The following is a 17077-nucleotide window of genomic DNA, read 5'->3' as shown; positions in this document are numbered from 1 at the left end:
AAGAAAACATACAGACGCACACACGCGCGCAAATAGACGTCCACTCCATAAACTTCACACACGACAGTCCGCTTCCGCAAGCAACAGAGTTAATGTTTTCACAACCTTCCCCACCTAGGAAGGAGTTACAACCAAGTCTTGTGGGCAGTCAGGATTAGACCTTCAGCAAGTGAGGGTTTCCCAGTCGGGTACTGATAAATGTTTGACAACCCACTTTCTCAGAAACCCCAAAGCCCTGATTTGAACCGTTTGCCAATCACCGCGGCGTAAATACCCCCGCTGTGGCTGATCTTCACCAAGATTCTCACCGCCAGCTCACAGAGTTACTGAGTATGTCCCCATTAGCTCCCATGAGCTGATAGGAGCCAGCTCTGGCACCGTCCCGGTTTTACACCAACACCGCTTGACCTGCTCTCCTGAAAGAGAATGAACGGGGAGAGGACATATATCCAGTCACTGTGACAACATTTTGTGTGCACTTGTTAAGACTGGTACTAGTTGGTATTTGGGTTCCACCGCTTTAACCAAAGACCCAAAATAACCTGTACACCCGTGTTCATAGCAGCATTATTCACAATCACGAAGAAGTGGAAACAACCCAAGTGTCCATCAGCAGACGGATGGGTGAATACAGTGTGGTCTAGACCCGCAATGGAACACCATTCACCCTCAAGAAGGAGTGAGGTCTGGTACGTGCTGCCACATGGGTGGGGCCCGACAACTGGGCTGAATGACAAGAGCCAGACGCAAAAGGACAACCATTGTACGATGCCACCTGCATGCAGCCTCTGGAACAGTCAGATTCGTAGAGACGGAAAGTGACACAGTGGTGCTCAGGGGCTGTGTGGTGGGAGGGAATGAGGAGCTGGTGTTGAGCGGGTACGCAGTTTCCGTTTGGGATGATGCAAAGTTCTGGAAATCGACAGCGCTGATGGTTACACCACAATGGAACGTGCTTAGTGCCACTGACGTACGCACTTAAGAATGCTTGAAACGGTAAGTGTTATGTTATATGTATTTTACCACAATAAGAAACGTTTTCAAGAGCACTCAAAATAATAGAGGCTTGAACACCCTTTCTGTCGCTCACAAAAGGCTGGTGGTGGTCCAGGGCTGGCCCGGGGACTCCGGGCTGCTGGCCAAGTCCTCTTCCACCCGGGTACCACGCCACCACCACGTGGGCCGTCCCCCGTCACGGTCTGCACGGCTGCTTCCTTTCCCTCCACCCCACCGGCCTCGCCACCAGCAAGACGAGGGCACGTGGCAGCGGGAGCCGTGTCCCTTCCCCCCGGGACTCATGGCCTGGATATCTTCCATGCGACTCGGGAACCAGAAGGGATTTAGCTGCAGCAGAGGCTGGAAAGTGGTAGTCTTTCATCCAGACAGGTATGTGTCCGGCTGAAAATTCTCCTGGTCTGTACAAGGGGGAGAACGGATATTGGGTCACGGTTAGTGGTCCCTCTTCCGAAGGCCGTAGTGACCCTGTGGAGTAACCGACATTACCCCACCTCAGCGAAGACGCGTCTGAGGCTCAGAGTGATTAACTCCCCCGGCCCCGAAACCCTGACAAATGCCGCCACGTCGGGCCCCCCGCAGCCTGTGCTCATTCCCTCCAAGAGGTGAGGTTCCTCTGACGCCACCTGCAGAGCTGATGCGCGAGAGAACGATGGCTGGGGGTGCAGGAGGGGGAGCTGCACAGCATCACCTCTTACTGGACCTGAGCCCCCGGACTCAACCCCAGGGGCACTTGGGTGGTGGCTGAGAAGTGACTTTGAGCTGCTAAACGGCGGTACGTGTGGCATGTGTTGGAGTCGCCTCCCGTGAGAATCGGGACGGGAGACGTGAGAATTATCGGGAGTTTTGCGACCACCACAAAATTAAGGTGTGTACGTTGACACTGAAATTATATGAAGAGCAAAGATGAGACTCAAATCTGCCACTTCCCACTATCTCACCGCATTTTACCATTTCTCTGTGCTCTTGGGGTTCCTTCCGTGGATTGCTGTGTACACGGTGGAAAGACCGTCAGCCGGTGAGCGGCTGGCCGCCTCCCGCCGACTCTGTGTTCAGCAACGGCACTTTGGTAACTGGGTATCAGCCTTGGGGGGCGGGGGGCGGGCGGGAAGTCTGCGGTACAGAAATCAGCCAAGGTTACAGATCAGAGCCTGTAGCCACTCACGAACACATCACTGTCTATATGTGCAGAGGTGGTGACAAGTGGGGTGACTGGGAGACAGCCAGCTGGGCCGGCTCTCTCCCTTCCCGGCTACGTTCTGGCGTCTCCTCAAAAAGGCCTGCAGAAGGAAGTTGCCTGACTGCATTTTTTTTACAGCCGTTCACATTCGCTTGGAGTTCAATTAGTTCTCGCCTCGCATAGTTGGATGCTCTGTTCTTACGCAGGAGCACATTAAGGATTAGCGTGTCTTCTTGGAAAACTGACCCCTTTATCATTATGTAAGGCCCTTCTTTGTCCCCAGTAACTTTCCTCGCTCGGAATTCTGCTCTGAGTTAACGCGTAACTACTCCTGCTCTCTCGATATGGGTTAGCATGGCACATTTTTCTCCCCCCATTTGCTCTTAACCGATATGTATCTTTATATCTAAAGTGGGCTTCTTGTAGGCAACATACGGTTGGGTCTGGTCTGACCATCCCTGTCTTTTAATTGGGGCACTTAATTGTTTTTTAATGTTTATTTTTGAGACAGAGAGAAAGAGAGACAGAGCACAAGTGAGGGAGGGGCAGAGAGTGAGGGGGACAGAATCCAAAGCAGGCTCCAGGCTCCGAGCTGTCAGCGCAGAGCCCGATGCAGGGCTCGAACTCACGAACCGTGAGATCACGACCTGAGCCGAAGTCGGACGCTTAACCGACCGAGCCACCCGGGAGCCCCTAATTGGGACATTTAGACGTTGACGTTCCAGGCGATTTTTTATACTGTTGGATTCATATCCATCAGACTCGCTACTGTTTTCGATTTGTTGCCCTTGTCCTTTATTCTTATTTCTGCCTTCCGCTCTTTTTTGGCCTTTTGGGGTTTTTTATTATTCCATTTCCCCTTCTTTGTTAGCATGCCAGCTACACTTGCTTTCTCGCCTTTTTTTAGTTGTCACCCTAGAGTTTGCAATATGCGCTTGCAACTGATCCCAGTCCGCTTTCAAACAAGACTATACCACTGCACAAGTGCCGTGGGGACGTCATGATCCACTCCTCGCCCCTTCTCTCACCGCCCGGCATTCACTTCACCTGCATACAAGCAGACATGTACGTTGTCAGACACCCTGTTGGTATTGTTTGGAGCAAACGTATCTGTCAGATCAATGAAAAATAAGAGGCATAAAAGTTTTCATTTTCTTCCCATTACACACGTGTTGCACAGTCCCAAGCTCCTCGCATACTCTGTTCTTCTTCTAGTCTGTGTTCTCCTCGCTTTTCGGTTTTCAAGGAATCTATTGATATGTCCTCCAGCCCCTAGCTTCTTTCCTTAGCTGTGCCCGGTCGACTCAGAAGCCCGTCAAAGCTTTCTCTGTTTCTGTCCGTGTTTGATCTCCATTGTTTTCCGTTTTTCGTTTTCTGCGTTGCTGTTGCTGTTGCTGTTGCTGTTCCTTGTTGGGATTTCCCTCCCCGCTTCCATCGTCTACCCGCTCTTGCGTGCTGCCTACTTTATCCTCTGGAGCCCTCGCATGTGAATTCCAACTGTTTTAAATTCCTGGCCTCATGACGCCAATATCCCCGTCGCGTCTGGTGTCACCGCCTGGTCTACTCCGCAAGTCGTGCTTCTGTCTCTTGCTGCACCTTGTGCTTTTTACTTCAAGCCAGAAGTGAGGTACTGGGTGAGAGGAAGTGTGAATGGGCCTTTGGTGGTGTGCTGGCGAGGTGGGGGGAGGGGGGAGCCCCCGTCTTCCTGGGGGCGGGCTCGGTCTCCCCGTGAGCCAGCGCCTCTGGACCGTGCACTTCACAAGAGTTTCTCAGTTTTCGCACCCCCTCCCAACTTGGATGGAACGGATGGCTGGAGTGGGCCGGTGCTGGGGATTGACCTTCCCCCAAGTCACTTAGGCTCTGGTTCAGTAGCTTCCCCTGAGAACTGGTCTTGTTAAGAAAGGCAGAGTGCTCGGCACATTGAAAAATGGTCCTTTATCCCTCCCTGTGCCAGGAGCCTGATTTTTTCCCAGATATTTGTGGTGGGAAACCAGTGGAGCCACGGAGGTAAGTCTCACAATAGGAGCCACTGGAGGCAAGTATCGCCACAATACTGTGGGGACCCCCCTTCGTGGGGTCCCCCTTCGTGGAGTTGTGTCCCCTGAGCTCCAGCAACTGGCCGGTTATAGTGGAAGTGGAGGCTTATCCCACCCACGCGCTGGCCCCCACCATGCTTCCTCGTCCCTTCTCAGGGAAGCCAAGGCCACCATGCTCACCTGCCTCCCCAGTCTCAGGGGCGGTGATTTGCCCTGAGTCCTCCTCCCTTTTATGGATCCCAAAAGATTTGTGGATCTCAGTCTCCGTAGCTTGTCACTTGTTGGGATGAGATGGCAACTTCCAAGCTCCTTACATGTGGAGCAGAAACCCTAAATCCCTGCAGATTTAGGGGTGGGATTTCTGGTAAGGTGTTCAGGGATCGACGGAGAAAAGTGATCCGGGCTGGGATCCACATCCCTACTATAGCTTTCTGGGGCTCCACTCGTGGCTGCCCGATCGCCCCGCGCCCTTCTGTTCTCACAAGCTGCGGTGTGACTAGCGGGTCCTCTTCCTCGCCAGAGGGCCGAGGCAGGCGCCAGGAGGCAGGTCTGATGGGCGGGGATGAGTGGCTCTCTGCCCTTTGAGGGGACAATGTCCATTTCCCTCGTGAGCCATGAATCACGTGATCACGTGATGCCCCCTGCCCAGCTCTGGATTCATTATGTGACCTGCGGGCAGCGGGGGGCTGGAGGATCCGGAAGAGAAGACGGACAGCGGGCAGAGGCCGAAGGCAGGCCCGAGCGTGGCTCAGCCAGGCAGGCCGGTGCTGCTTCCCCAGGAATCCACGGTCACCAGGCCCAAGAGCTCGGCTTCTTGTCTCTTATCAAGACACACGCGCACAGGCGCCCACACGTCACCTTCAGAAGAGAGAAAACAAAAGCCGAAACACGCAGTGAAAGATGAGGGGTCTCCTGCCTCGCTGTGTTTTCTGTGCTAAAAACAAAAGCAGCAGGGAGAAAGCCCTACCTAGAATGCAAAGCTGAGTCCCCTCAGCCCCAACCACAGCTTCCTTCTCGGCAAGGACTGTCCTCACCGTCCAGAGACGTGTTCTGGTTCTGCGAAGGGCAAGGATGGGCTGGCAGTGTCCACATTTGGCCCCCATGGCTAGGCTTTTGTACCCTTGGCTGGCTCGAGTGCCAAGTGTAGGCTGTGACCTTGGGCTAGGCAGATGCGAGACAGTTACGCCAGGGGCTGTGGGCCACCCTGTCCTTGCTCGTGTCTGCCACACGAACAGGAGCATTCTGATGCCACGTGTGGGGCTGAAGTTCTCAGCAAGGCTCTGTTTGCGTCTTTAAATTTTTTTTTAATGTTTATTTATTTTTGGTAAACAGAGAACACCAGCGGGGGAGGGGGAGAGAGAGAGGGAGACACAGAATCCCAAGCAGGCTCCAGGCCCCGAGCTGTCAGCACAGAGCCCGACGCGGGGCTCGAACCCACCAACTGTGAGATCGTGACCTGAGCCGAAGTCGGACACTCGACCGACTGAGCCCCCCAAGCGCCCCTTCCAATTCCTTTTTATAAAATGGGGTTGAAGACTCCATGAGCTCACGGCATTGGAGCCCTGGGCAGACGTGTGTACCTTTGTCCCCTCACTTCCTGCCTCTCGTCCCCACCCCCCAGGAGGAGGCAGGACCGTCCTCTCCTTCCTTCTCTGCATCACACATTGTTCACCCCCTTTCTCTCACTTCCTCAGGGTCCCGGTTCCCGTCAGCACTGTTGGCAGAGGGGACCCTTTTCAAAGCACCTGTTCAGCTTCCAAACTTCCAGAATCAAGGTCTCTGAAAGAACAATGGCCACCCCTGCCTTGGCCACTGCCCACGCCCGCACTTAAATTCTCAGTGGCGTCCCAGAGCCTCCCGGACGCATTAGCTTCCCTTTGCCGCTGTACGGACGACCACGATTTAGTAGCTGAAAACAACAGAAATTCACTATCTTCTAGTTCTGGAGTTCAGAAGTCCAAAACGGGTCTCTCCGAATCAAGATCACAAGGCTTATGCCCCTGTCCAGAGGCACAAGTGGAGGGTCTGTCTCCTGGCATTGCCCGGCCCGTGGCCCCCTCCCATCTTCAAAGTCAGCAGCGTCTGGCCGAGGGCTCTGTGCCACCGCGTCCCCGTGACTTTGACTCTCCCGTGTCCCTCTTCTGCCTTTCGAGCCCCTCGTGATTACATCGGGCCCGCCTGATAATCCGGGCGACTCTCCCCACTTTAAGGTCAGCTGATTAGCGACCTACTTCCCTCTTGCCGTGGGCACAACGTGTTCACAGGGTTCGGGAATTAAGGCACCGACGTCACCAGAGGAGCCATTATTCCGTCCATCACGCAGGCCTAGGTCAGAACGCCCTCCCGGCATCTTTCCCACACAATGCGGCGGGACGCGAGTCAGTGAGTCATCCCCGGCTGCGCCCATCCACTGATTTAAGGAAGCGACCCGGAACCAAATCCCTCAGGCCCGAAGGGTCTGGCCCCTGCTTTCCCCTTTGGCCTCGTCTCGGGCCTCTCTTGCCTCCTCTCCCGCCTCCTGACCGGCAAGCTTCAAATAGTCCCTCATCCTGACCCAGCCCTGTCCTGCCACCCGGCCTCCGCAAGGGCCGCTCCCTTTGTGCGAACTGCCCTTCCCTTTCCACTCTGCGTGAGGAGTCCTTCTCAGCCTCCAGGCCTCGGCCTGAGGGTCACTCCCTCACCTCCCTGATGCCTCTGTCCGCCCCTCCACGCTTTCACTTGCCGTGATGTATGTAGCAGCTCCCCGGGTGAAAGCTGCCGTGGGGACGGGGTGGTGGGCAGAACGGTGCCCCCTTCCCCAGAGATGCCCACCTCCAAATCCCCAGAACCTGCAACACAGTGCCTGCTGGCAAAGAGGGCTTTGCGGGTGTGATCAACTTCGGGCTCTTGAGGTAGGGCGATCAGCCAAGACGAGGCGTCGTGTCATCACGGGGATCCCTATAGGGGGGAGCAAGAGAGCCAGAGGTCAGAAGGAGGAGATGGGAGGGCAGAAGTAGCGGCAGGCAGGAGGGAGGTGCTGCGAGGGTGGAGGAGGGGACACGAACTGAGGAGTGTAGACGGCCTCTGCAGCTGGAGAAGGCCGGAAGCAGGCTCTCCTCGGAAGCTTTCGGAGGAAACCAGCCCCACCGACATCTGGAACTACCACATGGTGAGTTTGTGCTGCTTTAAGCCAAAGTCCATGGTAACTTATTACAATGGGCTAGAGGCAACCGATCCAGACAGGAAACTGCATTTACATCTACTCGAAACGGTGTTGCCCGAGCCCAGGAGAGAGCTTCTGGTATAGTAGAGGCTCCGTAAATCTTTTTATTTTTTGATGTTTATTTATTTATTTTGAGAGAGTAAGAGGGTGCACGCACGAGTTGAGGAGGGGCAGAGAGAGAGGGAGAGAGAGAGAACCCCAAGCAGGCTCCCTGCGCAGTGCAGAGCCCGACGCGGGCTCAATCCCACAAACCGTGAGACGGTGACCCGAGCTGAAACCAAGAGACGCTTAACCGACTGAGCCACCCAGGCGCCCCGAGGCTCCATAAGTCCCTGATGAATGAGAAGTGAACCCAGCATTCAGGCATAGTGGCCCCCAGCTTCTCCCTGCCTTCCCGTGCCCGAAGGAAGTAATGTGGGAAACCACTCCTCCAACTTCCCATGCACGAGACAACAAGAGGAAGGCCAGAGGGGTGCCTGGGGGGCTCAGTCGGTCGGGCGTCCGACTTCAGCTCGGGTCATGACTCATCGTTCGTGGATTCGAGCCCCTCGTCGGGCTCTGTGCTGACAGCTGGGAGCCTGGAGCCTGCTTGGGATTCTGCGTCTCCCTCGCTCTCTGCCCCTCCCCAGCTCATGCTCTGTCTCTCTCTGTCTCTCAAAAGTGAATAAAACAAAATTAAAAAAAAACATTTTGGGGTGCCTGGGTGACTCAGTCAGTTAGGCAACCGACTTCGGCTCAGGTGATAGTCTCTCAGTTCGTGAGTTTGAGCCCTGCACTGGGCTCTGTGCTGATGGCTCGGAGCCTGGAGCCTGCTTGGGATTCTGTGTCTCCCTCGCTCTCTGCCCCTCCCCCACTTGTGCTCTCTCTCTCTCTCTCTCTCTCTCAAAAATAAATAAAATGTAAAAAAAAAAAAATTAAAAGGAAGCCTAGGAAGACAGGCTGCTGCGTCGGGACAGATGGGGGGGTTGCTACCCCCCAGCCTAAAGTGGCCACAGGGTGCAGCCCAGATGCCTCTGGTACCAAGGAAGAGGCTGTCCCGTGGGAGAAGACTTTTCCAGGTCACTTCGTCACGGGAGGGGCAGGGGGAGCTTCCCGGGGCCTCTGAGTGTGGGGGGGGGGGTTCCTTTTGATGTACATGGTCACAGGGAGGCGGCGGGCCAGGCTGCACAGACAGGCTCGTGGGGGTGGGAGCGGGCGCCCTGCACACCCCTCTCCCCGCACCCCCTGCTGCACTGGGCGCACAAATGAATGGAGCTCAGAGCCAGAACTCTGACAGCTTCTCGGGGTAGGAAAGCAGAAAACCGACAAAGGAGGTGCGAGTGTGACAGGAGGCGGTGGGTGGAGAAGATGAGCTGGAGGGGGTGGGGGTGTAAGGAGGGAATTCAAACGTGTCCACGATGTTTATGTTCTTAAAAAGAAGGGAATCCGAATATGGCAAAGACAATGGCGTTTGTTGAATCTAAGAGTTATAATTGGTCATTTTTTCTGCCTTTCAAATGCTTTTTAAAAGAATAGAAGAACGGACAAAGTACTGCTCTCTGATCTGCATGCATAAAGGAATCCCGCAAATTCTCTATCACACACACACTGGTGTCTACAGGGGCTAACTGCCCACCCTGTCTCCTTTTCTTCCCATCATTAAATCATTTTCTGTGTATATAGAATTTATATAATTACAGTAAGTAGTTTTAGTGCTTTTTAAAAATTCAATGAGTTTTCTTATCAATTTAATTATTTCAACACATTGTTCGAGTTAATTAACTTTCACTGAGTTGATTTACTTTTATAGTCAAAAAAGGTTTTTAAAGCTCAACAAAAAAGATTTTTGGAAGTCAACATAAAAATGCATGTTTATTATTGAACCCGTCGTGTGTAAAACATGTATCTGTATTTTCCAATCACCCTACCAGCTACTGCCCAGACATAAACTCTTTTAAGATTTTATATATTTCCTTTTGATTGCTTTTAAGCAATCTTATTTCCTTTGACTGCCACGCATCTGTATTCTTTTTTCCCCTTGACGCTCTACCATAAGCATTTTCATCAAATTTTTAAGAACTTTTTCTAAGCAGAATTTTAATGGATCCTTAACCTTCATTATAGTATATGTTCCATAAATTTTTTACACACCCGCTTCTCACCAGCATTTGGAATGTGCTGAGGCGAACATCTCTGTGTGTGAATCTTGACCTGAAGCGTGTTTGTCTCCTCCAGGCATTTTCTAGAATTGGAGTTACCAGGGAAAAGGGCACCCAGTGCGTAAAGTCCCTGTGACACCGGCTGCCAAATTCCTTCTAGAAAGGATGTGACCCCGTAATGTGGCCACCAGAGAATATGTGCATGCCAGTCAGCTTAGCAAGAATTTCAGAAGCCTAGCTCTTTGGTATAACTTGCTTTTCTTGCATCATGAGTTAATTTGAACATTTTTTTCATTTTTTTTAAAGTTCATTTATTTATTTTGAGATTGGGAGGGAGAGGGAGAGAGAGAATCCAAGGCAGCCTTTGCACTGTCAGCGTGGAGCCCAGCGCGGGGCTCGATCTCACGAACCATGAGATGATGACCTGAGCCGAAATCAAGAGTCGGACGCCTAATCGACTGAGCCACCCAGGTGCCCCAGAACATTTTTTTCTTAACTGTCTGGAGCGTTTTTTTAATGTCTAACTGGCGCGTGCTCTCTCTGGAATCTGTGCCCAGCCCCTACCCGCAGGTACAAGTCCTTTATCTACCAAGGACAGCATCCCTTTGTCTGTTTTGTCCTTGAAAATCCTCTTGCCCCAGTTTACATTAGCTTCTGCTCCAAGTAAACCCACCTCTGGCCGTGAGTCTTTGGCTCTAGAGTGGCAGCTTGCCCTGTGGCCTCCGTTCTGTGAGGAGTCCTAGAGAAACCCTGGACTTCTGGGTTTTCCAGCTTTCTCTTAAGGGCGGGAGTAAGGACTGCTCTGTCCTCTACACGTCACAGCTGAAACCAGAAGAGGCTTATTTCTTCCGGAGCTTTTACATTCTGAATTCAATTTCTCTAATGGTTATAGGACCATTCGGCCGTGAAAGAAGTTGGGTTTGTAATTAACAAGCTCCCAAAAAGACACCTCCAGGCCCAGATGGCTTCACCGGAGAAGTCTAGCAAATGCTGATAGTTCTATGCCTTTTTTAAATGCTCTGCCTGAGTGATTTTCTGGATCTAATCCTCTATTCCTACACGTTTTCATTCTAACCCGAATGTGCTTCCAGTTTGTATGTCCAGCCGGGTATTTGCCTTCCGTGGTGACCATCGGACGGTGGGTTTTGCCGTCGCTCTGCCTTGCACACCGTCTTCATCACCGCGTGCATTTAGCACATTTTCCAACTCTTCCAACTTCCTCTCCTTTCTCTTTGTGCACTTTCTGACTTTGCTGATAGAATTTTGCAGGTGCTCATAGAAACGAAGGACCCCTTGTATCAACTGCCTTTGAGAGCGGTACGACACGGCCCCTTTGGATTTTCATCGGCATGTAAACCAACAAGCACAACGACAACAGGACACAGTGGAACAGCTCAGTCCCTTCGTCGTGTTTGCTCCATTCGAGGGCTGGTTCCCCTCCCTTCCTTCTGTGGGGGTGGAAGGCACGCGGCTGGTGCCGTGCTTAAACACGGTACTGGGGGCTCTTGGCGGCAGGAACCGCGTCCTAACCCTGAACTTCCTGGCTCCGTCTGCCAGACCGTAGCAGAGTCGGGCAGAGAGGCCAGGGGCAGCATGGGCACAGTTTGGGGGCAGTCACTTCAGCTCTGTTCCAGGGCCCGCAGAAGTCTCGAGAGGCCCGTAGGCCAGGATTCCAAAAACCAGGCCGCACGTCCGACGCACTCAAGAAACTCGGCAAAGACAGACCCCTGACCTCCGTGCCGAGAGTCTGATTCAGTAGGCTGGGCCTCGGAAGTTTTAACACGAACCCCAAGGCTACTCTGCCACGTGACCAGCTTCAATGCCGGGCATTCCTCTGCCCCCATGAAGCCGCCCACCTGTGCAGGTCTCAGAAGCCCTGAGAGGGCTCCTTTCTCTGGAGATCATTTTTAGAAAACTATTTTTGGTTCCCCCTTCCTGGTGGTGATCAGTCCGTAGACTTTCCTGAGTTATTCCCCTTCAGCTCCTGAGTACATGGCCAGCTTCGGAGCGGGACACCCCCGGGGCCTTGAGTCAAAGCAAGAGATGAGAAGTTTGCTTGAGTTTAATTTCCGGGCAAGCGGTATGAACGTTACGGCCACGTGATGGGTCCCCCACTCCACAGCCGAGATCAGGATTTTAAAAGCAGCACGGGGAGATGCCTCTGTCCCCGCCGGAACCAGGCCCGTGAGTCTCCCTTGGGAGGTAATGCTCACGGCCCTGCTGAGCAGACCGGATTCCCGGGAAGCAACGGCCTTACCCATGTCCCAGCAGGACCTCCTCGCTCTCCCCACCTCTCCCTCCCTGGCCCACGTCCATTCTTCCAGCCTCGTCTCATTCGCCCCCGACTCCTGAGCATGGCACTGTGTCCCAGCACGTGCTGGGCAGAACTCCTCACGACGGGCTTCGCCAGCAGCCTGGAGCTTGTCAGACAAATGCGTTTTCCACCCGCCTTATCCAATCCCGGCCCGATCCGCTCAAAGCAGCTCCTTCTTCAATCTCTCTCCTGCATTTTGTCCTGTTCTTGGGCTGCTGGAGTTGCTGCTGCTGGGAACAGCCGAAGGTTTAACCGGCTTTGCACTGGCCCACAGCCCCGGGAGCCCAGGAATGGAGTTCCAGGGAAGTGAGGACTAAGACCTTTCTAGTCCATTCCCACACGTGTGGTGCTGCCACGAGAGGGTTTCCTTCTGTAATGCTGACCTGGCCACACCCCGCTTCCACGCAGGAGCAGAGCTGCACCTACGAAGCAGGGTGGCCAGATTCCATGAGAGCAGGTCACCAGGTCCACCTGCTTTCCTCACACCCTGGGAAACAGGGCCTCACGTCATCCTACACCCTCTTGTCAACTGCGGAGAGCCTGATTTTCCTGGAGGGCATAAACCTTTGGGCAGGTTAGGTGGCCATCCCACTTTCTTCTCCGAGGTCCTTCCACATTCCGTCACTCCCACCCCACCAAGGACCAGGGTGCTGCTCTCCGGGCCCCAATACTTAGCCATTCCCAGGGTAGCACCGTCTAGATTGTAATGTATGATGTGCATGTCACGTATGATGGTGCAGTCTGTGCACTGCTCAAGTCCACAGGAGTGGGCAAACTTTGGCCCACAGACTGGGTGGCTGGTTTTGGAAAGCTGTATTGGCTCCCAGCCACACCCGTTCCTCTACATATTGTCTATGGCTCCTTTGGCACAAGCCCAGTAAAGGGGATCCGGCTGGAGAACCACAGCACCTAATCATGTTCACCCCTGAGAGCTCACTGTGGACTGACAGGTCCCTGAAAGGCTCAGAGAGATTTTTCATCTGAACCTCTCCTCCCGCAAACAACAAAACCGTAGTACAGACGGGGAGCTCATCTGTGCTAGAGCTGGGACAAGAGTCCGGGCTTCCTGACTTTCCGACACGGCTTTGCAGGGTGAGCACCGGCCTGATTCTTGTGCCGGGAAAAAACCGGCGGCGGTGTTAGAGAATCAATTCTCAACGAACGTCATCTAACAGGCACCAATGGAGGGGGTTCACCTAACGCAGTCACTGCGCTTTGCACACAGTCTTTTAAAATTTTATGGCACTATTCTTCTGGAAAAGTATCTATGTATCCAAAAATATGTTTTTTCTCTCTGAGAAAAGGACATTTAAAAGGAAGTGCTGTATTTGTTCCAGTTTCTTCAAGAGAAACGTGATTCCAATGTAAACGGCCGAGAAGGGCAAGACTAGGACAATGGTCCAGATGTGAAAGGCAAACACAAGGGTGTACTGTGGAAAATTTTGTTCTTGAATGTTTAAGCTCTTTTTTTTTTTTTTTTATTGCATGGCTTGAAATTTTGACCTTTTAATACACAAAACTGACAAATCGGTTTTATGATGCAAATCTAAAACAACCTATTAGCGGTGCCAGACTCTGTTTTCTCAAAGCCGCCTTCATTTGCAACACATCGATATGTTCATTGGACAAATAGTGGCTACATGATTGCCTTTGAACCCACGCGAGATGTTTATGGGCAAGACATTTGCTCTGCCGACTTCAGGGAGACCAGGCAGGGCTTTCTGGAGACCGAGGGCACCACCGGGTCTCCGGCAGCTGGCAGACCCTACTGAGAAGGCACACGGCGGCAAACAGGCTGAAAGCCGTCCCAGCAACCCCTGCTAGCTGGTGTCCGTGCCTCTGTGTGAGCCCCTCCCTCCCTGGAGTGTGGGGGAGTCACGTGACTTCTTCTAACCAACAGAACCTGGCAAAGCTGAGAAGGTGTTACTTCTGTGATTACAGTGCCTAAGATGGTAATTTCTGTCTTGGCGGCCCATTCCATTGCCTTCTTAGCTTACAAGCTTTGGTGAGCGGAGTGACCACACCGGGGAGGTTCACATGGCAAAGGACTGAGGGTGGCCTCAGCTGACAACCAGGCAGGAACGGAAGCCCTCCATCTATCAGGCCGAGTGGAACTGAATCCCCCCCGGCAACCACGTGCGCCTGGAAAAGTCCTTCCCCACTCAAGCCTTCAGATGAGAGCCCCACCCTGGGCGCCGTCATAACTGCAGCCTTGGGAAAGGTCCTGAGGCACAGGACGAGTGACCCCGTGCCCAGGTTCCTCATCCACAAGCTGTGAGATAATAAATATGTTTTGCTTTAAGCCGCTAATTTTGTGGTAATTTGTCACACAGCAGTAGGTGCTCAAGGCCTTTGCAGAGGAAAACGCCTCCAGAAGAGAAGGAGCTGGAGGAGGCAGGGCGGGCTGACCTGTGCGAAAGGGAAGACAGAAGAAGGAAACGAGACATGAAGGTCACAGACCACGGTGAGGCTCCAGGAAGGCTTCTGGCAGTGGCCGGGGAGTGCCCGCTGGGCGAGCCCCACGTCAGGCAGGGACGCCTGGCTGCTGAGCCCCCCACCACGCTCGGTCACTGGCTGGGGCTGGCTGGGATAAGTGTGGCCTCGAGGGGAACACAGAGGCGGGTCTGGAGGGGCCGCTTCTGGGGCCGTCAGTCCATCTTTCCCCAGAGCAGAAGCTCCGAGCGGCACCTGCTGAGGTCACCTCACCCTTTTCTGAGAAGGGAGGCCGCGTCCTGCAGCCTGTCCCCCAGCTGAAGATCCACTCTTCGACGTGTCCCTGGCCACCAGCCACAGAGTCTCAACGGCAGCGCCCAGAGTGTGCATCCCAGTGCTCCTAGAAGCTGTAATTATTTATGTAGATCTAAACGAATGCCTTTAAAAAAATTTTTTTTTAATGTTTATTTTTGAGACAGAGAGAGACAGAGCATGAACGGGGGAGGGTCAGAAAGAGGGAGACACAGAATCCGAAACAGGCTCCAGGCTCTGAGCTGTCAGCACAGAGCCCGACACGGGGCTCAAACTCCTGGACCGCGAGATCGTGACCTGAGCCGAAGTCGGACGCTTAACCGACTGAGCCACCAGGTGCCCCTAAACGAATGCCTTTTAAACCGCTCCTCTCCCCAGCCTTAAGTGCCCGGGACACGTTCAAGACCAGAGGCTCATCCGTCCTGTTCGCTTAGTTAGCTCCCTGGCTGGCACACATACATGTGGAACACGTACGTTAGAGTGAAGAAAGCTTCACAACTCGTTTGATGTTGTTGTTCTCGTGTCGATGGCAGACAACTGAATTTCCACCCCAGCGTTTTGGAGTATTTGTTTCGTCCCGGCTTTGATTTTGTATTAGTTGAGAGTCTGTCTCTGTCACCGAGGGCAAAATAACTTCCCACTGCTGCTGTAACCCGTCACCACCAAGTCGGTGGTTTAAAAGAGCCCAGATTTATCGTCTTACGGTTCTGGGGGCCCAACGTCCAAATGGCTCTGGCTGGGCTAAAATCAAGGTGTGTTACCTCAGGCTGCTCTGGGAGACAACGCACTTCTTTGCCATCCCGGCTTCTGGAAGCTGCCTGCGTTCCTTGACTCGGGCCCCCTTTGCCCCTTCAGAGCCAGCAATGGCTGGCAGCCTTTCCCTCATCGCATCACAGTGACTCTGACTCTTCTGCCATTGTTGCCACGCTAAAATTCCTAATATAGTTTCTAACGAGAGGCTCCACTATTTCATTTTGCGCCCCACAAATTGTACATCCAGCCTCGGCTGGGATTTTGCAAGTTCAAGAGCATCGTTATTTTGCTCTCACTCTTTTTTCTTTAGTTTTTTAAAATGGTTTTATTTATTTTTGAGACAGAGAGGGATAAAGCATGAGCAGGGGAGGGGCAGAGAGAGAGAGAGGGAGACACAGAATCCAAAGCGGGCTCCAGGCTCCGAGCTGTCAGCACAGAGCCCGACGCGGGGCTCGAGCTCCCGGACCGTGAGATCATGGCCTGAGCCGAAGTCGGACGCTCAACCGACTGAGCCACCCAGGCGCCCCTGGAGATACCTGTTAAATGTACCTTGTCCCACCCCCCACCCTCCTCATACACACTTCCGCAGCTGCACATTGGCCTTAGGATGGAACCCACGCGATTATGAGGTCCACAGAACTGGTAGCCAGGGTGGAACAGGCACCAGCTTATTCCTTGCTGCCCAGTCTCTCAGGAGCCAGGAAACCCTTGCTCTTACAAGCCTCCCAGCAGATTGAAAAGAGCAGTTTCCATCTGTGGTGAGAATGCCAGCTGCTTGAGTGTTGAGGGAGGATCTCTGCGTCTTCCTGCACCCGGGGTCTTATGTTCAAGGCTCAGTGGTGGCTGTTTTCGGCGCTCAGGCCTTATTCCCCTTCCGGGCTCTCAGCGGTGTCTCCGGTAGTTGGAGGAGAGGTATGTGTGCGACCTCTGACCTAACGACCGGCTCCTGTCCCCCCAGGCCAAAGATTAATGATGAGGTACGTGTCAGAGCCCCAATTCACAGGTCACAGGACTGTGATTACCGGAATTCCAGATCCTCCCTCCTCCGAATCAGCATAGTAAACAAACCCCTTCTGAGATCAGATCATTATTTTCAAACTCCTTTGTGATCGGCATTGGACGGCGGAGATGCGGAGGGAACGTGTCAGGAGCGTGATCACCCTTTAGGGTTTTGGGGGTTAGTTTTAGGGGACTGGGAATAGTCTCCATCAGCAATGAGGAAGTTTGAAAGCGTTCACCCCTCGAGCCTGTTGCCGGCTTCCAGGCTACTAAGCCTTCACTAATCTTCCACTACAGTTGACGCCGCGGGGTTCCGAGTAAGGCAGAATATTGCACCTCTCCACCAACCGAAGTCGAATCTGGCATTCCTCAAGAATTCAACCGTTTTGCTTCTGTCGGCTTCGTAAAAATTTGCGGCACTAAGGCTACTGGATGACAGCGAACCAGCCTGGCTCCAACCATAAACAGGAGAAGTAAATTCCAGAGAGGGCAGAGGCCTCCGGAACAGTGTACCAGTGAAATGTTGCAAGTTTCTGGAGCCCTCGGTGGCAGGGAGAGCAAGGCCTGTGAGGCCACTGAAAGCTCAGGATAGACGGGCTTAAAAAAAAAAAAAGAAAAAAGGCAGCCTTAGAGAGAGGAGACAGAAATGGTGGTTTCCAGACGGGATATTGACGGCAAACTATATTTGGTTTTCAT

At 53.2% G+C, this 17077-nt stretch overlaps 1 protein-coding gene across 3 annotated transcripts in view; it reads right to left on the bottom strand.

The window, feature by feature from the left end:
* Positions 1–7092: 7092 nt before the first annotated feature.
* Positions 7093–17077, bottom strand: part of ABHD5 (abhydrolase domain containing 5, lysophosphatidic acid acyltransferase) — a 47362-nt gene continuing 37377 nt past the window's right edge. Inside the window, exon 7 of one of the 3 annotated variants that reach the window (XM_049629108.1) lies at positions 7093–7167. In XM_049629108.1, coding sequence (XP_049485065.1) covers positions 7156–7167 — 12 coding nt within the window. In that variant the 3' untranslated portion in view covers positions 7093–7155. Of the gene's footprint in view, positions 7168–9248; positions 16979–17077 lie in introns of those variants that run through there. The other 2 variants (XM_049629105.1, XR_007457442.1) reach the window with 2 other exon arrangements.

This window comes from Panthera uncia, chromosome C2 (assembly GCF_023721935.1).
Source record: "Panthera uncia isolate 11264 chromosome C2, Puncia_PCG_1.0, whole genome shotgun sequence".
Lineage (NCBI taxonomy): Eukaryota > Metazoa > Chordata > Mammalia > Carnivora > Felidae > Panthera > Panthera uncia.
The sequence above is the reverse complement of the archived record's forward strand: the minus strand, read 5'-3'. Positions and strand labels throughout refer to the sequence as shown.